This window comes from Dermacentor albipictus, chromosome 6, assembly GCF_038994185.2.
Source record: "Dermacentor albipictus isolate Rhodes 1998 colony chromosome 6, USDA_Dalb.pri_finalv2, whole genome shotgun sequence".
Taxonomy (NCBI): Eukaryota; Metazoa; Arthropoda; class Arachnida; order Ixodida; family Ixodidae; genus Dermacentor; species Dermacentor albipictus.
Window position 1 is genome coordinate 76,664,656 of NC_091826.1, and position 26,702 is coordinate 76,691,357.

The 26,702-nt window shown below is 45.2% G+C and overlaps 1 protein-coding gene across 2 annotated transcripts in view; it reads left to right on the forward strand.

Moving 5' to 3' along the window:
- LOC135897119 (calcium-activated chloride channel regulator 1-like) overlaps positions 1 to 26,702 on the forward strand; it is a 182,516-nt gene that overhangs the window by 71,969 nt on the left and 83,845 nt on the right. For both annotated transcript variants that reach the window (XM_065425684.1, XM_065425685.1), the window contains exons 6-9: positions 5,863 to 5,990; positions 12,535 to 12,649; positions 20,522 to 20,749; positions 22,675 to 22,962. In XM_065425684.1, coding sequence (XP_065281756.1) covers positions 5,863 to 5,990; positions 12,535 to 12,649; positions 20,522 to 20,749; positions 22,675 to 22,962 — 759 coding nt within the window. The remainder of the gene's footprint in view (positions 1 to 5,862; positions 5,991 to 12,534; positions 12,650 to 20,521; positions 20,750 to 22,674; positions 22,963 to 26,702) is intronic.

Consider the following 26,702-nt stretch of genomic DNA (forward strand, 5'->3'; position numbering starts at 1 on the left):
CGATCAGATTTCCGGGCACATTGGGTTTTCCCGTATGCTTGCAAGAATACAAGAGAAGTACTTCTCGCCCCTTTTGACCGCCGACGTCACCCATTACGTCAAGACATGCTGAGACTCTCAGCTACTCAAGGCACTACCAACAAGTCCAGCTAGTTTACTACAGCCGATCGAGCCTCTTTACCTACCGTTTGGGCAGTTGAGGATGGATATGTTGGGTCCCATTTCGACGTCAACCTCTGGAAACAAATGTGTCGTCGTGCCTACCGAGCACCTTACCGGCTACGCCGAAACGAAATCCCTGCCCGAAGGTTGTGCAGCGGAATTAGCCAACTTTTTCATCGAAAACCTCCCGATGAGACATGGTGCGCCAGAAGTTCTCATTACTGACAGAGGAACGGCTTTCACAACTGAGCTGAGCTGAAGAAGGAGCTGAGTTGTGATGCGTAGCGGCGACGCTGACACTAAGTCTAGGAGAGCCGCTGATTTCGGAGGAAAAGACACTCTGTGACATTGCGCAGAGTTCCGACCTTCTGCGCAAAAGAAATCGAAGGTATGGATTTTGTGCATGCTCCACAAGGAGTAAACGACGCAATCGAGGACAACCTCACTATTGGCCTCGAGCTCCACCACTGGAAAAGCTGGCGCCACCATCGGCGTGACGTGCTAGGAGGGATCACGTGCACCTAGCGGCCGCGTCGGCTGCTTCGGGTGTGCCGAAGCGAGCTGAAAACCAGTTTAAATTCCCTCGTACGCTGCGGTCTTCATTTATTGGCGAAATTTTCCCGCTTCGAGTGTCTCCTTTACAACGCTTGAAAGCACTACAACAGGTAGTGGCAACAGGTAGTGGCCACTGCTCGGTGCTGCAGGGCCGGACGCACGTAACGGAGGCCAGTGTCAGCCTTGTTCACACGTAGCCGCAGGACAAGAAGCTGCGTGAAGCTTGGCTCGCGAAACATAAAAGCGGCAAACAGTCATCGGCTACAACTCGGGTATGCAGCAAGCGCAGACGCGAGGAAGATTTCTGCTACGGTGCCGGGTCTGCATGTTCGGAATACGCGCACTGAGACGCTCGCCCGAGTCCGCTGCCCGACTTATGTCATGACGGTTTGGTCTATTAACTTGTCGATGCTATAGATACTGGCAAGTTCACAGGAGCGGAAAGGGAGCGGCAAGAAGCAAATTAAAAGAAGCATGGCATGTGGTCATGTTTGTGTTTTGAATTCTGTGCTCTGGATTACATAAAAGAAGCAGCCGGAAATCTCACGCTGCAAACACCAATAAACATACAGTGCGACGAAACTCGAGAAATATTATTGAAACGTCCAAGAATTAGAAGAGGAAAAAAAAAGCGAAACAGTGCACGGACAAGCATGCAGACGCGCAGTCGATCGCTGCGAATCTGCGTGATCGCTGCATTGAGGCTTCGTTCTGTTACACTTCATTTAGTTATGCAAACACGATAAGAACATATTTCACATAGTTTGCTCTCAGCGTTTACCTACCGTTCACGCAAGGAGCCGGTTCGGGAGACTCCATGGCGGCGACCGTGAGTAGTGGCGTTCACTGGACGTAGTCGGTAAAGAGATAGCGTCTGCAAACGATTGTGTGCTTTCAATTTGCCCAAGACTATTATTTTGTCAGTAATAAACTTCTCTCGTTTCGAAAGTACTTACAGAAATGTCCGGGAGAGCCCGCGCGTGGTGTTCTCAGTGAGCGCTGACAGCAAGACCTATGAGGAGCGCGCCACGTGATCCCTCATACTACGCCAGCGAGGCGCTTCCGATAGATGGCGACTCCGTAACTCCTCGCCGCCAATAGTCAGACAAGTCACCGGATTACCACTGCCTACCACCCGCAACCGAAGAGCCTAACGGAACATCTCAACAACACGCTCACCAACATGTTAGCGATGTACGTCGACGTTGAGCACAGATCATGAAATGTAGCCCTGCCGTACGCAACCTTCGCTCACAACATGGCGGTGAAAGAAAATAGCGCAGATCGCGCCTTTCAAGCTGGTTTACGGTAAAAACACTTCGAAGACTCTCGACGCCATGTTGCCATACGTTACCGACGAAGAGAATCTCGACGTCGCCGCCTATTTCCTGCTCGCCGAAGGAGCACGACAGATCGCCCGCCTGTGGATTAAAAACCAGTATAGGACCGACAGCCGGTGCTACCACCTTGGGTGACGCTACGTCGAGTACAAGCCCGGCGACCGTGATCGTGTTTGGACTCCAGTATGCCGTCGAGTACTTAGCGAGAAGCTTTCGCGACGGTACTTCGGACCCCACAAGGTCATCCGACATATTGCCGCGCTGGCGTTTCTAGTCGTGTGAGACGGCATTTCGCAATCGCAGCGGCACTTCATTCGGCCTGAAATAGTCCATGCTCTGCGCGTTGAGCACTTCTACCAACGCTAACTAGGGACTTCGTTTCTTTATTTCGCTTGACTGTATGTGCTTTAGTTTCTTGTGCTCTTGTTTGTAGCATCGGAATCATGATGTTTAAGAGGGGGGTGTTGACACGTGTGGTTATTTATCCTTTCTTTTCTCGGGGACTGCATTTCACTCAATAAGAACACGCTAACACTCATTAACGCTCAGCGCAAGACACGCCTGCATGATTGGAACTTGCTGGAATGCTATCGATGGTTCTATGCCTTGCAGGTTGTCGCCAGGGTTTCTGTAATCTGATTGTATGAGCGAAGCGAATGGTGTGGTACTTGTTGGAAAACACGTGGGCACCTGCTGTTACTCTGGAACCTTGCATGATTTATGTGTAAAAGCCGACGCGCATGACCGGCAGTTCAGATTCTCGACGATCGCCAACTGTGTTAGCGGTGATCGTTGCGGTTTGAGTACAATAAAACTTGTCTTTGTGGGCACACGTTCGCCCAATAAAAAGATTAGTCAAACTATTGACAGTTATGCTGCTGTGTTTCTTGACCGTCACTACCACGTGCCAGTATTGTTACGACGCAAGCAAGAGTGGTGCCAGTCAGAAGACGATTTAACGTGTGTTGGAGGAATCGGCCTCGACAGCCGTCTTATTTATGTGTCGTTATCTCGCTTGTAAATACTGTAAATACATCTTTTTATGCTGGACTTAGACAACGTAACAATATGTTGCAGGGCTGGTGTTAGGAAAGCAAAATGCCATATGCCAATTTTATTGTGAACTGTTGGAATCTCAGTGCTGACACCCGTTGTTGGAATCGCGCCGCTGGCGCGAGTTGTTGCAGCTGGGTCGCAAGCCCCAAGGGTAGCGTTGGCCTGGTGGCCTGGGGCACAACTGGAAGCATCCCAAGGTCCTGGCAAAGCATGAGTCGACTGCTAACAGAACAACTTGTTTGTTTTAGCATCGCAAAAGAGCGGCTAGTCAGGTCGACTGAAGTGGAGAGACGGGAGACCACGTTACTCAATAGAAAAAATCAGAGCCTCTCTATTGGCGTCCGGGGGCAGCTGCTTTCATACTCTCGGAGTCGAGGGCAAGAAGAAAGGTCACGGGATGAGGCCACGTGACAGCGGGGCACGGACAAGCTGAAAGACATGTTGAGACGAGTGTAGTGACTCATCCGCCGGGCCGGCGCCAATCAGGCCTCCTCGCTTCACACTTGGGGAGCTCCTCTCCCCGGCTACCGCGCTTTGACAAGCGTGGGCACCAACATGCACACACACACACACGCACACGCGAATACACGTGGCATCGAAACATGCCTGGACGCGCTTGGCGGGGAGGCGTCGCGGCAGCGCCGAACGGGCCAAAATGTCCGCCGCTTTGAATGAAGCCCCGGCGCCCGTTGCATCCGCGCCGGCTATACCGCGCATCGTAGGCGAAATGTAACAGGACCCACTTTGCAATGTCACAGCTGGATTTAAAGGTGTCATTCCGTAGTCCACACAACCAACGGTTATTGAAGTTAAGGCTAACACATTGTTGCTTACGATTGATGAAGAATTGTATTTTTTATAGTCTGCAAGCAGAACCCACATAGCGTTTAGTCCGAGCAGTAAAGTGAACGTTGTAGCAAAGAGTTCGCGAATATTTTTAAACATAAAGGCCTCACACAGCCGCACAGAATCTGCAGAATAAGGAAACGTGATACTTGCTGTTTCACGAGAAAAAGTCACATCTCTGCTCTTAACAGCATTGAGCATGAGGTTAATGATAATACACCATTCAGAAAAATTAAACTCGCACTGCATGGCACGAGTCAATAACAACCTAAATTTTCATGAGATTCGGCCTATAAGAGACGGGAAGAAATCCAAGTCGAAGAGACATTATTTAAGAAGTTAACAAGTGATTTAACCTGGGTCCCATTGCAGTCATTGACTTTGGGACCCTCGTCCGCATACTATCTGTTCAGCTGTTCTATCTGTTCATTCCTTACAGAATGAGGCAACTAAAGCTATGGACTGGTTTGCGGCTAATTTATTAGGCATCAACCCTTCTAAAACGCGACTTGTCTGTTTCCATAACCCCATGAAAAAAATCCTGCCTACGACACCATTATTCTTACACACATCAGAGTGTTTTGGATGTACATGTGAACCTGTTAAAAATGCATCTTCTGTTAAGTATCTTGGGTTGCTATTTGACTGTGATCTTTTACGGAACTCGCAATTATCCCACATCTGTAAAAGGCTGCGCGCGGTTTCCTGTGTATTATACAATATGCGATGTCTTATGCCAGTCACCGTTCGAAAAATTATTGTGCATGCGTTACTCTACAGTGTGCTACGTTATGGCTCGACTGTGTATGGCCATTGCACTCTTAGGTGGAGCTCAAGAATTAATTCAATTTTACGTTCACTGCTGTCAACAGTGGCTTACGATTTGTGTCCAAAGCAAGATGCAGACGTCTTTAGGTTGTAGAATTTCCCAAACTTCACTTCTCTGATTACCGAAAGTGTTGTAATTAAACACTTCTGGAATAATGATTTTAAAACATGATATACCCCTGTCCGCTCCTTAAGACCGAAGGAGCCCTACGTCATCCCCAAGACTGCGACAAAGTACGGAAGGAGAACGCGGCAATACTATGTTCCAGCCATATTTAATATGTTGCCAATGCCTGTGTTAGAAGCAAACACAAGACCTGAGATAAAGAAATAACTTAATAATTGTCGATGTTTGATGTATTATTTTGTATAACTGTTCAACATTTTGCTCCGACCCGCTAATAGCTAACTCCGCTATTATCCCTGTGCAATTTTCTGTGACCTGACTGTCAGGCACTACCAGTCAAGCACTCTCAGGCTTTGGTAGGCCTGCTATATGTACTTTGTTTTCCTTATGCATAATAAAGATTGTATTTTATTTTATATTAATTGCTATTGAATGGAGAATAAACTCAAACACACTGAACTGAATCGTAGTACTGACGCACGAGGCACGCCGCTAGCGGCCTTATGCAAAGACGTTTCGCAACTTATTCTAAGATAAGATAAGCTGTAAATAAGATAACACCGTAAAGGTATGGCAGCTGGAAATTTTATAGCAAAATGCTTTAACTTGAGCAGAAGCATAAACTGAGAATGTCAAAAGCTTTACTGTATCACAGTGAATGGTACCAACTTGCATTGTTTTATGTACCGGCGAGCCTTGAAACTTGCGAGAGGTTTCGTAAACTGTGAGTGAAATGGGAAAATAAAGGAAGTGTATAATTTTCCATTGTGCCTCTTTACTGGTAACCTACGCGTTGATAATCCTTCCTCGGTCAGATCTTCGCGATGCATTCTAAACAGACCAATGATTTCTTTCAGACGCCACAAAAACTTGAGTGCTATTTAATATTGGTGAATTTTTAGAGGTATTATTACGCGCTCTAATAAGGCGCCTGCTGTTACATTACAGATAAGTCATTTTTGTGAAGGCAAGAATGGAAGCCACCCACACAACCGTTTTGCACCGAACCTGCATAACAAGATGTGCGATGGTGCTTCAACTTGGGAGGTCATCAGCAAGAATGATGACTTCAAAGAGTACGTGGAATATTTTTTTTTTATAAACTGACAGCTTTCTGCTTGTACACCTCTTTCGCCATTTTAAGGCGGTCGACGGATGTTTCCTCCCAGTGAGCTCACCCTGAAATGCATGGCTACTAGTTCTTGAATTTGTAGAGCAGGTGAAAATATTGAGTTATATGGGCTTGAAGGCTGTTTCAGGTGAAGTGATGAATGATCTAAAAGTAACATCGCACTGCGGAAGAAAAATGCCAGTGGTGTATGCTTTTATAGAGTCCTGTTTGTGCTGGTATGAAATGAAAAATTAAAATGTATGAATGCCTCTGCTGAGCCATAAAACGCCCTTTTGGAATAATTTAGGTTTTTTATTGTACGGAGATTATAATTATTTATGTGAAAGTGTAAAACAGTGTTGCACTCCTCCAGCATAAGATTACGCGAAGAAGTTCTGACTGCAAATCAACTCCTGTCTTTTACGTGTGGCGCTATGTACACTTTCGGTAGAGGCTGCACAGCATGAAGTGTGACATAACTTTTGATTCCTTTCTAAGCTCAGAAAAAAAGTTGTTACGATGCATAACGCAGCCATAAATAATCAAAACATAGTTTGCCCCTTCTAGTTGAAAATTTAGGAGACGATAGTTTCACAAGAGCTATTTATTCTAGCAGATTCTGGCGACCGTGAGCACTATCATCTACAGAATATTTTTAGTGCCATTGAACTAAGACACAGCATAGAACACACTCGTTTTTTGGCTGATGAGAATAATATTTACAATAAATATAACCAATTCGCAGATGTTCATATATAAGCATGAATTCGTTAGCCATGAATATGCAGTTCTGGCTTATACCGGGTGCTCGTTTTGCAGTACATCAGTTACATATCATTTATATAATTCGTTTATGCGCCCTACTACCCATAAACAAAAACCACATGCAGCATATTTCCGACACCTTTCTAGCGACTGAACTTCTTATGTCGTTGCGTAATTTTAGCGCCATAGCAATGGTAAAACAAACTTGGCCATTATTACCCCCATTCAATAACTGCTAACAGTTGATGTGAACAGCATGGGTCCATATGGCTAAAACAAAAACACGCAAAAAACCGCCACCTGCGCAGAAAAGCAGACAGCCTGTGAAAAGAGTTCTCGTACCCTTTGGAATATTTACACTAAAAAAATTTATGGGAAAATACAAAAATCACAGAAGCGTTCTTACAAATGAATTTAATTCAATGGACCGATATATCATTTTTTAAGGAATCATTTCATTCCATGTAAGGTCCAAGACAGAATTTTGCTTCATTCTAAGAAAATTGTGGTAAAAAATGAATGTGAAAATTTGGTCCTCGCTACTGAGAGCGAAACTAGATTTTTTTTTCCTTTCTTCAATATCTTCAGTTACCATTTGTGTGCAGCTTAACCAGTCAGGCAAGCCTCGGCCAACATATCTCGCATAACTTGAGGCAGAGCGCAACAAAGCACGAAGACAACAGAAGGGAACGAAGGCACAGCGCTAGTATGCCCGAGTAAATTGGTCTGTTTTAAAACAAGATGCGGTTGCAATTGTGCGGAGTCATGCGGCCCAGAGCATGCCTATATGAGCTCGAACAGAGTGGTATATTTGGATGTTTTGCGTAGCGCGGCCGAAAGGTGGCTGCTTTGGGCTGCTTGATGAAACATTATTTAGTCGAGAAAAATTGTTTTATTGAGCAAAATGCCGGTAGAATATGTTAAGGCGACAAAAGTACGTTCTTTCCAGTCGCCTTCTTCTTTCCTTTTTGCATTTTGCGCAATAAAAAAGATTTTTCTTTCTAAGGAGCGTAGTGAGCGTATCTTGCTGCAAGCTAGTCTGGTCAGGGGGTCACACCTCATATGTTCCTGTAGCGTTCTTATTTGTACATGTATAATGTAATAGTTCTTCGGAAACACGCAAGGTGGAGAGAAGTAACTAATAAAGGGAAAATGAGACATACACTCAAATGTAGCCAAGTGCTACAAATGAAACCCATACGGGTTTCTCGAAGCACTTGGCTCGCTACTCCTTTTCTTAGGTCCTCCTTTGTAGCACTTAGCTACGTTTGGATGGATATCTCATTTTCCCTTTATTACTTCTCTCCATCTTGCGGGTTTCTATAGAACCAATACGTCAAACTTTTGTCTTTGCTTCTGAGCTCTTGATAAGTTCGGCTTCGCTTACCATCTGCTAGCCGCCTGGTTAGGTCAGACAGTAGGGCGGCTGCTCGGAAAGGCGGTAGTCCCGGGTTCAAGTACCGGACTGGGGCAAATTTTTACTCAACTGCGGTGCTTTTCTTCCGAGGAACCCGTATGGGTTTACATTGTAGTACTTAGCTACTTTTGGGTGGCTGTCTCATTTTCCCTTTATTAATGTAAATGTATAATCTGTTATAGACACATCCATTTCTGACAAATTCCCCTCAAAATTTTGGAACTACTTAAACCCCAAAAAATGATTCCACCAACACATTAACACCGGAAGAAAGCAAAGACAGCGCAAACTCATTAAACTCGTATTTTAAATCAGTCTTCAGTACCGATGACCAAAGTACACCAGATCTTTTGACAGCCTGCAGCAGTATAATTGAGCCAATCACAATAGATGAGGCAGAAGTACTTACTCTACTGCTAAACTTAGATCCAAAAAAGGAACTGGACCCCACAATATCCAAAATTTTATAACGTGATACGCAGAATAGGTGTCTAAATACTTGTGTCTCATCTTCAATAAACCTTTACTAAACTGCTCCCTGCCTAATGAATGGAAAAAAGCTAATTCCTTTGTATAACTCGTGTAACAAAGCTGTTAGCTGTAACTACCCAGATTGCCAGATACATCCATTAGATGTGCATAATATGGTGCACCTTGGAGATCCAGGATGTCGATTAGAAATCCAGATTTATCCCGAAAGCGTTGCACAGATGTACTATGAATCATCGCAAATGCATCCGGAACGTGTAAGTAATACGTTGTGGGGATGTCAGCGCTGGATATATGTTACATCTAACGGATATTAATATTAAGCACACTTACGTCCATAGGACATTCATTATACTATTTTTGGCTGCTTCTTTTATTCGTAATGCATGCATGCACTGGGTCTCTTCAATTTGTTGTCCCAGACTGCCCCAGACTGCTTGAGACGCTACTACAGCCAGTGAATATTTGCGTACGCAGCTTCTGAGACAGTCCTGGACTGTTTGGGACAACAAATCAAAGTGCCACTCTTACTAAGCGAAGAAAAGCTTCGTTGTCACCACCAACATATTTCTTGTGAAAGTTCTTATTGGTATCAACCGTTTGACAACTACGTAATGGATATAGTACGTATATAACTGCAAATATACACAATATTTGCAGTTATATACAATGGCAGACTGCAGCTGTCTCATGACAATAAAGTAAACGCTTAGAATACTACATAATGCCATCTCTTGGTTTCTGAAAGGCACAAGGAACACTTAACGCACGAACCAATACAAAAATATCACACACAAGTAACAGCTAAGCATAAAAACGCAAAAAAATAAATTGAATAACCCAGTAAAAGCAACGATTGAAAAGGAACACTTATCTCATAGAACACGATAGAAGTTCTTCTTAGGTGAGCAACAGCGCAGTGGTAGTTGCACTCTCTCCAGTAAAATAAAACACAAAGGGGCCATTATGCGACTTATTTCTCGCGAAAAAAAAAAACTGGATTCGCACATACAAATATCAAAGCACTATTTCACCAGCCTTGTATTCTGCAAACAAAGAATTATATAAATAACGTAGTGAAACATAAGAGAGAGCAACAGCTGAAGGCCAATAACAGCAATATTCTAGAGGAAAACCAATGTGAAAACCACCAATACGTTAGCACAATAATAAATTCTGTAAGAGAAGCAGGCAACCCTCGGAAGCAGAAGAGTGCCAGAATATCTTCTCCATAAAGGAGAAGAATTTGGAACACAGCTGCTGCATAAAAGATAGTTTTAACATATTGTTCTCACTCGATGAAGAAGTCATTTTCCTAGAATAAGTGAGCATGCAGTATAAGTACAGAAATCGTATGCTCTATAACTTATTCAACTAGAATAGCTATACCATATTTCCGTGCGAGTGAGACTACAGCCAATTCGTGTGTAGATGCATGGATACATAAGGAATGTCAATGTAATGGCAGTTAGTGGTTACCTGGTACCACAGCACACTTCGGATGCACCAGTCAATCAAGTGCAGTGGCACCAGGCTACATCATGCTGCTGAGAGTGCGTAGACGCCCTCGTAGCAGTATCAATCAGCCCGTTCCTTTTAAACAGTCTCAATGGTTTTCATGTACTCAGCCTGACACCAGGCAACAGGATTCCACATTTGTCACAACTTTGAAAACACACAGCACTCGTTTTAATGCGATCAGGTGCCACGAAAGGTCTAGTCATTGATTCAGCTGATGCTGAAGACAAGTTGCTACATCTATACCTCCGTAGCGTTATCAGGTTGGTGTTCATACTCTGGGCTCAACATGGCAGCAGTGGTTAATTGCACTGGCCCCCGCAGCTGTACTACAAAGGAAACATGTTGCAGTGTGTTGCCGCTTCAGAGCGAATTTTAATGTTCTGCGCTGAGGATAGTGACGTTTAGCCTTCTAGTCATTACTGTGATTACAAGTTAGACAGCTACCTATTTGTCCGAACTCCTAACGGTACATGGTAGGATGCTATGTGGGCCTGAAGGGAAAAGCGTATTTGGAAGATCGATCTCTTGCTGGCTAGCCTGAGCATCCTAAACATGAAAAAGAGGACAGAAGCTTTTCAACTATGCAGGCACATAGCTTACTACTTACCCCGCACTCAGATATGCATGTTTACTTGAAGCTCATGATTGATTTAGTCAGTATAACGACTGCAGTTGACGTTGCAAAGACAATCATTGCCTTTCCTTAGGCGCGTTCATGACGGGCTTTATCTTGACCAAACCACGTGTGGGCTTCAAGTTAAGGCACGTTTCAAAATGCAAGGGTAAGGTATACGAAGTAGCTTGAGACGCCTAAAGTGACCGGTTTTTAGCTTCTCTACATGCAGTGATTAGGATAAAATCCCAGAGTAGATATCAACAGCTATAGCATCTGCTCTATCATTGTAGCAGACCTAAGGCATCTTCTGAAATAGTACCACTGGCAATGAAATTTGTCCTTACAAGCTGTAGAGCACAGCGAAGCTTTATGTAATATGCAAAAATATTGACTGTTTAATACCACGTGACACTATGTAGCTTGTGCCTACAAACGATACAAGCACGTAATAGTGCACGCTGTACAAAGCAGCTATGTAAACGTACAGGAGAGCAACAAAGCGTGCAAAAGATCACTTAGCTCCACAGACAGCACTTAGTACAAAAGCCCTCCACCAGCACACAGAAAAAAGCAATGCATAAATGCATGCATAAATCAATGCTATGCAAATGCAATCAATGCAATCAATCAAATGCAATGCATAAATCTTACAACATTGAGCCCCACTATCGAAAACGTGGGCCGGAACCATTGAAACCATTGTGACGTTGTGCACAAAGCCTGTGGACCACGAGAATCACAGCACAACAAAGACCAAGGCAGGCATGAGAAGTTGCACTGAAACACGGGAAAGAGGGTGACAGACAGGTAGGTCGCTTGTCTATTGCCATTTGTTTCGGGTAGCAGTTCAGCTACTCAAACTCGTCTTCGACATGCATCAATTGGCTCAGTTTATTACTATCCCGACAAGGAACACCGCCGATATACCTTGAAGTGTACTACCAAAATCATTCTGTATTTGCGTTGTGCACGAGCCTTTCCAGCCCAAGCTAAGCACTCATGAGCGGCATAAAAGAGAAGAAAGTAAAAAAAAACGCCAAAATACCTCGAAAAGCATGTGCCTGCTGACGGCTGCACACCACTGCAGACGTGGCGAGAATAAGAAATGAAGCGTAACAGCATCAGGAGGCACCACAACATGAAAGTGGTTCGACGTAATATTTCTACAGAAACCCACAATGTGGATATAAGTAGTTAATGAAGAGAGAATGAGGCACCCTCCGAATTGTAGCAATTGCTAAAAAAGAAACCCATAAGGGTTCCTCCAAAAAAAGTGTCGCACGTGAAGAAAAATTCGTGTTGGTCTGGCACTCTAACCCAGGACCACCGCCTTACCGGAACAGCCGCTCTACCATCTGAGGCATCCCGGCAAAGTCGAATTTGTCAACCACTCGAAGCAAAGGCAAGAATTTGATTTAGCGTTTCGAATCCTGAACCAGGGTGAATTTTTCCTCAGCTGCCAGGCTTTTCTTTCGAGGAACCCGTATGGGTTTCGTTTGGAGCAACTGCTACTGTTCGGTGGGTGTCTAATTATCCCTTCATCAATTACTTCTACCTACCTTGCGGGTTTTCAAATAACTATTACGTCAAAATCTTACCGTTGCTTCGAACTATGCCCTCGCTGTTCGTCGTATTATCTGTCGATACCTGTCTTGGCACGTGCCTTCTTAGTAAGTGACAAGCTTTCAACTTTGCATTCAGGCTGCCCCCACCCAACATGTCCAAACCCATCCAAGTGGATTTTGAAGAAGTCCAGCAAAAACCTAAAACGATCCAGCGAACTGTTTTTGCTGTGGACGTTTCCCGTAGCATGTCGGTAAGTGTCTTCTGCTTCTTGCGCTGTTTCTTATTACTAACCTTCCGCAACATTCCCCACGTTTGAAACTCTGGCCTGCATAAGCTGTTAAGCGATTACTGAGCATTCATTGCAAATTACTGAATAGCCAGCGCATTAACCACCTCATGTAGACAAGAATTTTGTACCATCTTGTTTTTTAAGTGCATTTATCAAACAAGCTTCGTAAAAAACTTCATAAATTTCTGCACAGGGCAGTCAGCCACGATGTTGTTAACGTAGTTTGGAAACTTTATTATTTTGTAGGTTATCACAGTATCATTTAGGCCGGCTAATGAGCAGTACTCAACGATACAAGAAATGAATTAAACACTCAAGGTACAGCTTTCCGAGAGTAACCTACCGTATGTTCTAAGTGCAATATTCGCGGTGAGCCGTAGCCACATGATCTTCCGTTGAAATTGAAGCCAAGAGCAGCGGCGATGTCTATATTATTGCAGAATATTGCGCTCCAACAGAAAAGAAGAATAATTTTTCGTCACCTTCTGCATGCACTCCCGCTCTGACCGAAAGCTCTGAAATAATATTAAGCTCCTGAAAGGGAAGATAATGTTATCCACCCGAATGTAGCACGAATATCAAGCTCTTGAAGGATGACCGAAGCACGTGGCTGTGCTGTATTGCACGGCGTAGAAGAATGTACCAACGGACGGCTCATACTCTTCAAGAGCCTATAAATGGAAGGCGCCAAAATAAGACACCTTCCTCTACAGCACATATTGCTTAGTCATTCGACTGGCCTCCCGGAATCTCTATACAGTCTGCACTATATATAGCCTAAGTCCATCCAAGAATCTTTGTGGAACGTGATGAGGCTGAAAATCAGGGCTTACGCAAACTCCTAAACACAGCTGCGCAACCAGCTCCTGAACGTGAATTTGCATCTAAAAAAATTACTGTCAGCATAAATTCAAGAGCGAGCATTTCTAAATAGGCTTGACAGGATTCATGGTGCATTTTTGTGCAGCGCTCACAATTCCACGAAGGGCGAAGCAGAAACACGCATGCGCTGACGTTTATTTTGAAAAACATCGAGAAAGAGAGCAATCCGTAGTCTTTGAACAAGTGACGAACCCCGGCCGAAGCGTTGCTGTCTTATTGGTGCATATTCAAATTTGGCGCCCGTCATCAGCTTCTATGTGACTCTGCCATGCGTGCTAGCCCTACATTCAATTTCCTTGTCCCATAGCCGAATTGACGGTTGACCGACAGCCCCTTTTCTTTTGAAGTGAAGTGCTTTAATTATTTCACTCTTGTGTGTTTCTGCTTCGTCCTTTGTCGAATTATGAGCGCTGCACAAAAATGCGTCGTCATGAATGCTTACCAACTTGCTCGCTTTTCTATGCTAATGCAGTTAACCGGGTTCTTATGCGATGTTCATTTGAGGGATCAACAGATGTTTGTGCGCAAGCAAGAGTAAGAGCGGGCGCAAGAGATAAAATCTCGGGGCTTTGCTCTTTGAATATATTACTCTGCATAGGCATTACGGAGGAGGTTTCCATGTAGGCGTTTGTCCCTAGGCATGCCGGCATTGCGGAGTGGGATCGTTCGTTTGCGCTCGGACGCTGGCTGCTGGCGCAGTAAATTAGGTGAAGCAACGGGCACTGACGGCTGATTTGGCGACCGTTGCGTCAGACAAACTGTCTCGTCCCTGCGGCGCTCCTGCTAACTCAATCGTGGCGGATCATAGCTTTCTCGCGCCTTACGGTAATGTGCCTTGTTAATGGAACCACAGCTGTTTCTGTGGGAACAGCAGCGACCGTAGTAGAGCCCGGACCGCATATATTGATAATCTAGAAGTCAGAGTGCCTTAGCAAACACGGTTGAACGCAATTGAGTGAAAGGCCGCCGGTAACAATGACTGACTCAGCACCCGCGCCGCAGGCGCGAGAAAATCGGTCCGGCGTACCTTCAGAGGCGAAGTTCTGACTGGTGTTGCAAAAGTCGCATGGTGCGGGAGTGCTGAACTTAGCGTAACAAGTTTTTTTTTGCTAATTATAACAACGTGTTATTATTTCACATTATTGGCGGCACCTCCAGGACACCAAAGTGGCAACGGGGGCACCATGCAAAGCTGGAACCCGGACTGGTCAGTGGGTTGGCGCCTGCCGAGGGCTGCACTTGCGAAAGATCGGCTGTCCGCTGTCGCGGACAGCCAATTTTTTTATGCGAACACCCCCTCGCACGCTTCGGCCTCCGCGATCGCAACCCACGGGCCGCCGTGCTTCCCGCTTTGATACCCACGCTACCCCTTGGGTGCCCTGAATATACTGTGCCGTCTGCTTTAATATAAGCTCAGGTGCTCTCCTGAGGCCTTCATTTGCCGGTTACATGTGCCCTCCTGGAGCAGTGCTTGTAAAAATTCCAATCTATCGTCGCGACGAAAAAAGCAACCCGCGACTTAAACAACACCAGTCAGAACCTTGCTCCTTCAGACACAGCGATCACCAAATCGGGCGTCCGTGTCTACTGTCTGACCGCGCGGGCAGCCAGCGGCGGAGCGTAAACAAACTGAACCCCACTATAAAATCGGCTGTCCACTGTCACGGCCAGCCAATGTTTTATGGGATCACTCCCTGGCACGCGCAGACCTCTGCGAGCCCCAACCCATGGACCAGTCCGGGTTCTAGCTTTGATGTCCCCGTTGCGGCTTTGGTGTGCTGGAGGTGCCACCAATAATGCGAAATAATGGCACGTTGTTTGAATAAGTGAAAAACACGACTGAATAAATATAATTGCGTCAAGCCACCAACTTGCGATGCTAAGTTCAGCACTACCACGCCCCATGACTTCTGCTGGGGCGCCTAGGGACAAGGGCATACAACACGCGCTAAGAAACTCCACCGTAGTGCCTAAGCATAGTGGTATATTAAAGGAGCGAGAATCTCCTCATTTCGTCTTTCGCACCCGCTCTTACTCGCGCAGGGGCGCAAACGTCCGTCGTCTCCGCAAATGCCACACCCCGCTGTACTACTATAGCAATTGGAGATACGCGTCCGGGTTCTCTTGCTCCCACGTTTGCCAGCTTAAAAGTTACATGCAGAATGTATACGCCGTATGGATATTAAGTGGCCGCTTCTCCTTACGCAAAATGGCATCAAGGCATCTAACACGCCGTAGTGATGTGAATCTATGTTAAAAGCCTATTACATTTTGCGTTTGTCTTGTTCCCTATTCGAACATTGGGAATGGTTCATGATATACGTGGCCTCACAATGCCCACTGCGCCGGTATCGGAGGCAGCCCTTGGGCCCATACTGTTTTCCTCAAGATCGCGAGGTGATGGCCTGATCGATTATTTAAACACATACTTTAATAGTACAAAACCTCTAAAAGAATGTGCCAGTGGTACTAATATTTTTCTTGCTGTGGGAGGGGGCAGGGCGAAAATCCACAACCTGTTTAAAATATTTGATTGAATAACTCGATATTATCCAATAATAAAACTTGACTAATAAAACGGATGCCTCTGGTAACCCATTAAAGACTAGCGTGACCATATGGTCACGTTAGTCTGCACAGTGGATTTCAAATAGGAATAATAAAGCGTCACCAAAATCGCCATTGACGTGCCGTTTGACAGATTAGAGTTCGCTTTATGAATACCAAGTGGCAGCAGCTGTCAGTCGTTTTCTGGGAGCCCCTCGCAAAGGCGGGAATAAGAGTTGCTCTGCGAGTAGCGTTGCCATGCATCGCTCCAAGGGGTAGGTGTGTTTTTTTTTTCACTACTTGTTTAAGCAATAGTCAGATATCCTTACCTCCGTATTGCTCTTTGAATATGCTACCTTCGATGAGCATTTGTGAAAGATTAATGTTTGATTTATTCATGAACGAACGTGTTATCTTCCGCGTTGCCATATGATCTCGCTGGGCCTTTAGGCTACCTAACTTTTTATTTTTTTTTTAAACTGCATTTTCATCTCTTGCACGTCTGCTGGCGCGTTCTCGCAGTGGTTATTCCTTATTTTATTGTCGGAATAGGTTGGTGTTGGAAGAAATAGCTAAGATAGTCGTAGAGGAAGATGACGTTGTGTCAGTGATTTATATCGAGCCGCCAGAGGCTAGCACCTATTCGGATGAAGGCTCGGCCGATGAAGTCTCAGGTGGGCTCATTTACAATCTAAGCAAGTGGCAGCTATGAGCCGGCACTGATACGCGGAAAGCCTATCCGCTTCAGGTATAAAGTATGGTGCCTAAATGCCAAGAACAGATACCTTGCAAACTTCAAAATGTATCAAGGCAAGCTGGGGAGATCCCGGAACATCTGAAAATTATGAAAAGGACTTCTGAAGAGCAGCGGCGCAACTTCTTCAAATGGTGGAAGAACTCGCAGCAGAGACGCACAACCTTCCTTTCTTTTTGTATTTTGATAATTTATTCACAAGCATGCTTCGTAGACGCTGCTTCCTACGTTCAAGAAGAGGCCTTCTCCTCAGTGGTCATCGACTGTGATGCTAAAATCCTTAGCTGCGCTACCGTCCGCACTTCTAATTCCAGCGTTGCAGAGCAAGTTGCTATTGCTCTTGCATTGACGGACAGTGTACATGACACGATTTATTCGGATTCTAAGGCCGCTGTCAGGGCCTTTCAGATGGTAATGGTGGCTCCCCAGGCCCTACGTATCATCCAAAGTACCAAAGACATGAAACATCACTCTTTGGCCTGGTTCCCTGCGCACCTTGGGACCATTGAGGGTGCCTTGATCAACCCCAACGAGGAGGCGCACTCGGCTGCGCGAGGTTTGACTGACCGTGCGCTGGGCAACGCGTCCTCTCCTGGGCGACCCGAGCCTCTCTGCTCGTACTACGAAATCTGCAAATACAATTATCTGTCAAGAAGAGTCCTACCTTCGCCGCACTCCTCGCTGTGCAGGGCCCAGGCAGTCACTCTCAGACTACTGCAAACAAGCACTTACCCGAGCCCCGCAGCGCTACACACAATGTACCCCGACCGGTTCCCAAGCCCGGATTGCCCTCTGTGTGGTGACTATGCGGACTTTGAACATGTCCTACGGGGCTGCGCCTCTGCCGGTCCTCCTTTCACTCAAGAGGAAATGAAGAAGCTGATTAGGGCCCAGGATCAGACCTCTCAAACCCTGGCAGTCCAGAGGGCTCGCGACAGGGCCGTCAGGTTCCACCTGATGGTCCCCGAGTGGGCCTAGCCAGGTGGCGTGGCGTTTGCTTACGTCTCTAGTGGACAAAATAAAGTTGTTTCACTCACTCACTCACTCACTCACTCACTCACTCACTCACTCACTCACTCACTCACTCACTCACTCACTCACTCACTCACTCACTCACTCACTCACTCACTCACTCACTCACTCACTCACTCACTCACTCACTCACTCACTCACTCACAAGCATAAAGCTACTCAGGCATCTCAAGGCACAGGGCTATGAAGGCACGGGCACAGTGAAACAGAAACGTGTTCCCAAAGAGTGCCCTATCACTTGACCACAATTCGTCAAGCGCCAACCTCGCGGGCACGAAGATGCCGTGCTGAGCGACAATGGGATAATTGCTCTCCGCTGTATGGACGATTCTGTAGTAACGATCGTAAGCACCATTCACGGCGTAGAGCCAATGTCATCTGCAGACAGGTACTCTCTTGTTGAGGAGAAGCGAATCAAGGTGGCCCGTCTAAACACTGTAGCTCACTACAAGTTTTATTGGAGGTACGGACCAGATGTATACAAATGTAGACGCCTATAGGACTGCAATCCGCGGCAAAAAGTGTTGGTGGCAGATTTTCACTCGACTTTGCATTGTATCTATCAGCAACGCTTGGACCCTAATTGGCAGCACAGGGCTCAACGTCACGCAGGTGGAATTCCATAGGCAAATTGCACAAAGCCATCTGACGCGATGGGACCATAAGCGTAGAGCACCTGGCCAACTCAGAATCCCAAAGACTGGTGATATGCTGAATGGTACACGGTATGACCAAGCCGCCCACTTTGTTGCAACAATACCTAATGGCAAGAGGTGGAGGTGTGCATGAGATAATTGCAAGAGCGCAGTGCACACACAATGCATAAAGCATGACGTGGGCATGTGTATTCCATGATTTAAACCATGTCACACTAAATAAGTGCTCGACTATTCGCTATGTATGCTTTTTGTGATATTTCACGGCTTGAAATAAATGTTTTTACCTTCGCGTATTTTGATAAGGCGTAAGGGCCCAGTGTGACCATATGGTCACGGGCTATATTTTAAAAACTAATTAGGCAAGAGTAATAAATTCTTGCACATGAAATATTAGTAGAAAGGTAAGCTAATATATTAGATTTATTTCAATATAGCAAGAATAAAAAAGAAACCTGTCCCTAATGGGTTAACTCGCTTTCTTCTCTATATAATCTAGATAGTTTTGTTGCAAGTTGAATTGAAAATATAAATATTTACGCTTCAGAATATCAGAATCGCTTCAGAGGACATCGCACGGGAGGGTTCTGCGATTATTTCTACCATCCGTGGGGCGTTACATGCACATAAATGACGCTCAACGCTTTTTTTCAGTCGGCACCCATCAGATTGCATCGATTCTCGCGTACATAATGCGCATGCATGTTAAAGAGACTGTCTACCATTTTTCAAGGACCTTCTATTTTGTAGCACAATAGAAATCCTCCCATTTGGAGTGTCTCAATGTGCAATGTTTTCTGCGGTAAGTGAGTAGAAATTTTTACAATAGAATTTTTGTATCTGCATAGCTTCCCCTTAAAAGTGTGTACGGATGGCGGCGATAGTAATTATTGGATGCGATGGCAATCTCAGAGACCACGTGTCGATGGATTACTCCAATCACCGTGGCTCTATTCATTTTCACAAGCGGTCGAACTCTTCAACATGCGCTAACATGAAGCATGAAAGAAATACCTCTCTCGTGTTAAGTTAGCAAGACAAGATGAAATTCAAGTTCAGGCAATTGATACAATATTGAATCTAAGTAAGATAACTCTTCCTGTACCACTTTTTGGTTACGTGATGGTGCAGAGGTTCCATACACTTTTTCACTGTCGAGCGACGTCACATGCACGGGATGCTTGCACCACTTTCACAGCCAAATTAAAGATAAAATTTCTTGTTTATCAGATACGAGCATGCTCGTGTCCCTTTATATAACACGCAATCTTCTCTATTCTCACTACAATCTAAACGCATGTTCCGAGTGCCACTGTATGTGTAAATGATCTCTAGAATGCAGCCGCCTGGAATTGTACCAACTACTCCGTCTCCTTCTCAGGAAGTAGTCGCTGGTACGATTCCTAGAGCCCCCAGAACGCTGCACAGCTGTCAAGTCAAAATGGGGGGTCTTCATTTTCGCGTTCGGACTGAGTTTCCCAGCATACGTTGCGTAATGTTTAGTGAAATTGCCCAATCGACTGTTAAGAGCAAATGAAGTTCACACTATATTGAAACGTGTGTGTGTGTTGACTCCGAAAGAACACCGTGCTATAAATTGGTTTCGGATCTTGCCAATTTGAAATAATATTGCTAATTATAATTTTTAAATGTGATACCTGCGTTTTGTGAATTCTAACGCTTTTTTTTTATTCAAGGAGCAACATAAAATATTGCTTCTGTAAATACACACTAGATCAATTTTGTGTCAGATGTCGCACTGTGTTAAACGAGTTGTCTATGCAGCGTCTTCTAGTGAAATATTTAAAACTAACAAGGTCTCTTTGAATGAATTGTCCCGCTTTCTTGTTATCTTGCGCCACGCCAGTGCCATGACCACACCACTCCACACAAGGCGCAACATTGTAAATCCCGCCTTGCTATTCTGGACGATGTATGCACTGTATGCCTCCCATATTGCAGAGACACAAGCGACTGCAAATGGTGAAGGATGCGGTTGTTGGCTTCCTCCTGAGCTTACTCGACGACTCGATCCAGCTCGCCATCGTCAAGTTCAGTAGGGTGGCAGAGGTGCAGCACCCAATGACGGCTGTCAATAAAGCAACCATGGGAGGCTTTCGCGATGCTGTGAACAACATGTCGACAGCTGGCGGCACCTGTATTGGTTGCGCTCTGGAGAAGGCGCTTGAGGTAGGCTATAACGTTAAACATTTATTACCAACTCTTTAAAAAAGCATTTGTATTGTCACGCTGTCCTGGTTGTGAAGAATCAGACCTAGGAAAGTCGCAAAACAAACTTTTTTCTCTGGCAATCTTTTGCGTTGAATCTTGGGCAAGTTTAACCCCTGTGCTCGCCACAAGCGTTGTGTTTATCGTCCACATTCGATGTGCGGGTCAAACACATCGGTAATAAATAAGTGGCTCGTATACATGCCAACTTATTTGCCGGTGCACTGCTAATGTTTGCTGTGCTTTGCGTTGGAATTGCGCAGATAATTTTTTGCCCCCTCTGTGAAAACTTATACTGATGCTCGGCATGTGCTTTATCATTCTAGTTTTTTTCTACTTTTCATTTTGCACGGTTGCCGAAGCCCTGCTCTTTTGTAGCAATTATCGCTACACGCTTATCGAGAGGAAGATATTAAAAATAAATTGTCCGTTTAGCAATAAATGAACTTGTCAGATATAATTTAATGGAGGCGTTTATGTGGCGCTATATGAACCTTCTGAATTGCATCCCAGATTTGAGGAGTCAGTTATATTATGTAATAGTTGCAGTAAGAAAAAGAGTGTGTCTGCTGAAAAAAAAAAGATTTATTCAAAACACACGTGCATGGCGTCATTTGTTCAAGAAACATAAGTATTACTTCAAAAGGCTTGAGTGTGAGTGCTCCGATATTCAAGGATGGGCGTGCCTGTGCAGACGCTGTGTTCCTTATGTGAGAGCTTGTCACCCTTGTGTAATTTCTAGCTGCTTTTATGTTCATTCACCCACTATTTTGTTTCTCATTTAAAGAAATCGTTTTTCATTCACAAAGAAAGGGGGAAATCTGAGCTTAAATCGGTATTTACAGTATACGAGCCTTTCGGCGCGCTACACGAATACGAGAAGAGAGTGATTGTACATAGAAATGGGCAGAAAGCTTTTACCTAATCTGGCAATATATTTTTATTTGCTGTGCCGCCACATGATCTAGGTTCAAGACCGATACAATATTCTGGCAAGGGTACAACATAAATATAAGTAGAACCTCGTTGATACGTTTTGGGGAAAAACCACGAGAAAAAATGTACTTACCGGGTAAACGTACGATCCGAATAACAAAAAAAATTGACAGACTCAACTTTTGTTGACAACTACCTAATGCGAAGCCGAGCGCGGGTTGTTACGGCACGAGACGCCGACACGCATCGAGCTGGTGATGCTCCAGGGGCCTGAGACGCGTTTTGTTCTGTTCTTGCGCGGTAAATCAAGAGGGGGGGGGGAACCTTAACAAAATCGCGCTGGCGGGTGACGCCGGATGCCGTCGAAGCGAAACGTGATGCCCTCATCACGTGGCCTGCAGCAGGGAACGGCGCCGCGTTCGGATTATCGCCTACTAAAAGCGTGCAGTACGCTAGCAATGACACTATACGCACCACGCGCTGCAAAACAGACAGGTGAATATGCTTATCGCAATAGGTTTGGCGGCGATAGCTGTGAATTCGGCGTGCGACGACCCACGCGGAGATTCGCTTGGACCGGAATAAGGAACTGTGCGCGCCGTAGTTTTCCAGTGACACAGGCGGCTATATACCGTGCTCGATCACGTGTGCAGCTAGCGCCTTTTCTTGTTAACATGAGATCTAGCGGCCGCAAAACGTATTATACGATCGCCGTTTGGCGATGCACTGAACGTCGGTGGCGAAAATGTGTGTTTTCCGGGAACGTATGAACCTGCAAAAACTGAGCGTACCTCTGTTATGTAATTTTATGTGTTCTCGAATGCGAACGTTGGCGCCGGAAAAACGTACGTAGCGGTAATGTATCAACCAGGTTCTACTGTATTATCAATGTTATTACGAATGGTATTATTACATCCCAAGTATATTGATTCCATTTTTCTTGTGTGCAGGTGCTGCGTTCTTTTAACGAGACTTCAGAGGGCGCAGTTATAGTGCTTTTGACCGACGGCTTAGAGAATGAACACCCCTACATTGACGACGTCTTGCCGCAACTCTTAGAGGAAAAGGTCGAAGTTCTGGCTATGGCAGTGGGAGACAAGGCTGCAGACATGCTTGAGAAAACTGCTGCAGCAACAAAAGGGAAGACTTTCTTTTTTCCAGACAGCCGTGAGAACACATCGAGGGCCTACATCGAAGCTACTGAAAGTTCAGAGCACGGCCACACTAGACAGCGTTTGGTCAGTACCCTGTTATCTAAGGGTAGACCATAGATATAAACTTTATTGCAACTCCAGTTGCTTCAACGCCTTCGTGCATTGTTTTCGCCTTATCGAAATCGAAAGGTACATCAAGTTTCAGAAATTTCCAAAAAAGTCCATAGAGGTCATAAAGGTCGACAGGTCCATAGAGCTGCTTTATATTTTACCTTTGACTAATATTTGCACTTTCACCCAAAGAGGAAGCATAGCAAGTGAGAAAAAGGGCTTAGCGTGGCGCTCGAGCTCCTCGGACTATGTGTTAACAATACACTGCGATGACACATTGTCATGGCACGCTATAAGCAACCGTTGCTTCGAAGCAGAAACGTCGCCCTTGCGTCCACCAGGCGTGTCTGTACTCTACGCATGCATAAAGTCTATATAAAGTACACGTCCTGACAATTTTATGCGACTATAAATTATTATAAGTTACTGAGCAATCTTTGCGAAAGTTATCTTTAATGAAGGGCAATAACCTCACAATACTGTGCACCTATAAATAGACGCTACATACTAATCTTAAATAAAGGGACCACTATCACAACTTGTACACCTATATATGAAAATGCATATAGTAATATTTATAGGTAGGCTTTAGAACAGGCGCAACTAACCCATTTTACCTTCGCGGTTGCTGTAGCGGATTTATAATCGTATTCTTTCGTATTGGCATAACGCCTCGCAATTCCTTCCCCGCGCATCCTTCCATGCTTGCCCATGAATTGCAGCCATTGCTCCTTCGGCCATCCGTTAAACATGCCACAACGCACTAGCGTAGCTCACTGAGCAATACTTTATAAAACTAAAATGTCAAAAGACCGACCGAATTTAAACAACTTTCAGCTATCAATTACTCTCTTCTGATAAGGTAGGCATCTACGGTACTCAGTCTAAACTTCTTTGCTGCGTTGTAGCAACATTTTAGTCAGGACTAAACACTACTATAACACAGCAGGGAAGTTACGACTAACTGCCGTAAAAGCGTATGTTATCAGACAAAACTTTTTTTCGGCACTGCGAAATGAAATTGTTGAGTTTCGGTCGATATATTTAAATATCAATTTTCGAAGATGCTGTTGATTGAGTTACTCTAGTGCATTGTGGTGAAATGGGACGGGTGGACGATGAAGCAATGTCGAAATTTCGTGGGCATGTCCGGAAGGACGCTACAGAAGACTAGATGCCTATATGAAATGTGTTTATACTGAAAGGGACAAAAACATGTCCAGGAATTCTGGACATTCTCCTTCGGAACTTACAGCAACGCACAAGTGTAACTCATTGGGAATTTTTTTTTTTCAGAATTGGATTTCAGAATATCGGCAGAGGGTCAAAAAGTTTCAACTGACTACAACAATAGAGTAGCCCGTTCTAACAACATATGTATCTTGGCATTAGTCAGAACATTGGCGGTGCGTTAAAGCAGGTAAAGCAGGTCAGGCAGGGGAGGTGAAGTCCTACTACACGAGGAAATGGTTTTGCACCCTCCCGCGAGAGGGCACATTGACTTGAAGAAGCACCAAATTTGAACCGTAAAGCGGTTTATTACAGTTGGCATTGAGAAGGTAATGGTAGAGGGAGTGTTATGCAGCCTATTAGCACGTGCAGGTTTTTGAGAAGCAGCCGAGATGGTACAGAGTGGTTATATGTGTGGATGTCTTGCGGGTGCCTTGGTAGGGTTTTATGCGCGTGTGCGCTCTGTGTGTGAGGGTGTGCGCGTGTGTTTCCGTATTTGGGTTTGCGTGCGCGCGAGTGCGTGTATGCGCGTGTGAGCTTTCGCGGCGCGTGTGAACGTGTGCGCGTGCCAACGTGTTTTGGAATTTTAGCATGCATGATTGCGAAAAGATGTGTGCGTGTTTGTGTGCGCATGGGTGTCTGTGTGTGCGTGTAGTGTGTGTGTGTGTGTGCACGTGCTTGCGTGCGTGTGTATGTGTGTCTGTGTGTATGACGGACGCAGAGAGAGTACGTGCGTGCGAAGGAGAGTGCCCTTCTATGCGGGGGAGACAGAGAGTGTGTGTTTGCGAGGGAGAGAGAGACTGTGCGTGTGTGTCCGTGCGAAGCGAGCGTGTGTGCGCGGGCTAGTGCCTCCGTATTTGCGTATGCTTGCACGCGAGTGCGTGTATGCATATGTAAGCGTTCGCGGCATGTGTGCATGCCTGCATCTGCGTATTAGTGCATATGTGTGAGCGCTTCCGTGTTTGCGGCGCATGCATGGCGACGTGTGAATGTGCACGTGTGCGACCCTGCGTGCTCGTTTTTCAGCATGCATGCCTGCGGACAAAAGTGTGCGTGTTTGTGAGCGCATGGATATCTGTGCGTGTGATGGAGAGAGCGTGTGAGTGCTTGTGAGGAAGAGAGTGTGTGCTCATGTGAGGGAGAGATATTGCGTGTGTGTGCATGCGAGGGTGTGTGTGTTTTCAGGTGAGAGCGAATATTTTCCTCCTTACACCTCTTCTTGGAAACAAAGGCAATGCGGAGACCATTTAAACCCGTGTTTAAATCCTCCACACAAGAACAAATGAAACTGCATTTGTAGCATTGTCTCTTTCTTAAAGCGAAATTCTCTTTCTTAAAGCGCCTGTGATGTCACCATTGCCGCTTTTGGCTGGCACGGCTGCGTAAAAAGCTGCCAATCAGTTCAACTTCCGTTATCTTGCTTCCGTAGGTGGCAGCTCAATGTCCTGAAGGCAATGACGCGCTAAATCGGCACTATCATTGAATCGTGTATCGTTTCTGTGACCAAGGTAGCTTTCGGCAGCGCCCGTTCATTGCTACATTGAAATTTCAACGTAAAACAGCTTGGCTTCGGAAAAACGATGTAAATAAATATCGACAGTCGTCTGGCCGCAAGTAACATGCTCACGGAGCTGTGCCATTCATGTCAATATCTCGAAAGGCTGGAAGCGGTCAGGTCGATGTTAAGCACGATCTTTTTCCGCGTCAGTTAGGCTTTCAGAGCATGCCTAATCGCAAAATTTGTTCTTAGCTCTTACAGAAGCATGAATAATAAGCATATATTCAATGAACGACAATCTTGTGGGCATCATTAAGGAGTGTGCAATGGAAGTCGGTGGTAACTCCGTTAGGAAGGACACCAGTAAACTATCGCAGGAGACGAAAGATCTGATCAAGAAACGCCAATGTATGAGAGTCTCTAACCCTACAGCTAGACTAGAACTGGCAGAACTTTCGAAGTTAATCAACAAGCGTAGGAAAGCTGACATAAGGAAGTATATTATGGATAGAATTGAACATGCCCTCACGAACGGAGGAAGCCTAAAAACAGTGAAGAAGAAACTAGGAATCGGCAAGAATCAGATGTATGCGTTAAGAGACAAAGCCGGCAATACCATTACTAATATGGATGAGATAGTTCAAGTGGCTGAGGAGTTCTATAGAGATTTATACAGTACTAGTGGCACCCACGACGACAATGGAAGAGAAAATAGACTAGAGGAATTCGAAATCCCACAGGTAACGCCGGAAGAAGTAAAGAAAGCCTTGGGAGATATGCAAAGGGGAAGGCAGCTGGCGAGGATCAGATAACAGGAAATTTGTTGAAGGATGGTGGAAAAACTGTTCTAGGGAAACTGGCCACACTGTATACGCAATGCCTCATAACGTCGAGCCTACCGGAATCTTGGAAAAACGGTAACATAATCCTAATCCATAAGAAAGGGGACGCCAAAGACATGAAAAATTATAGACCGATCAGCTTA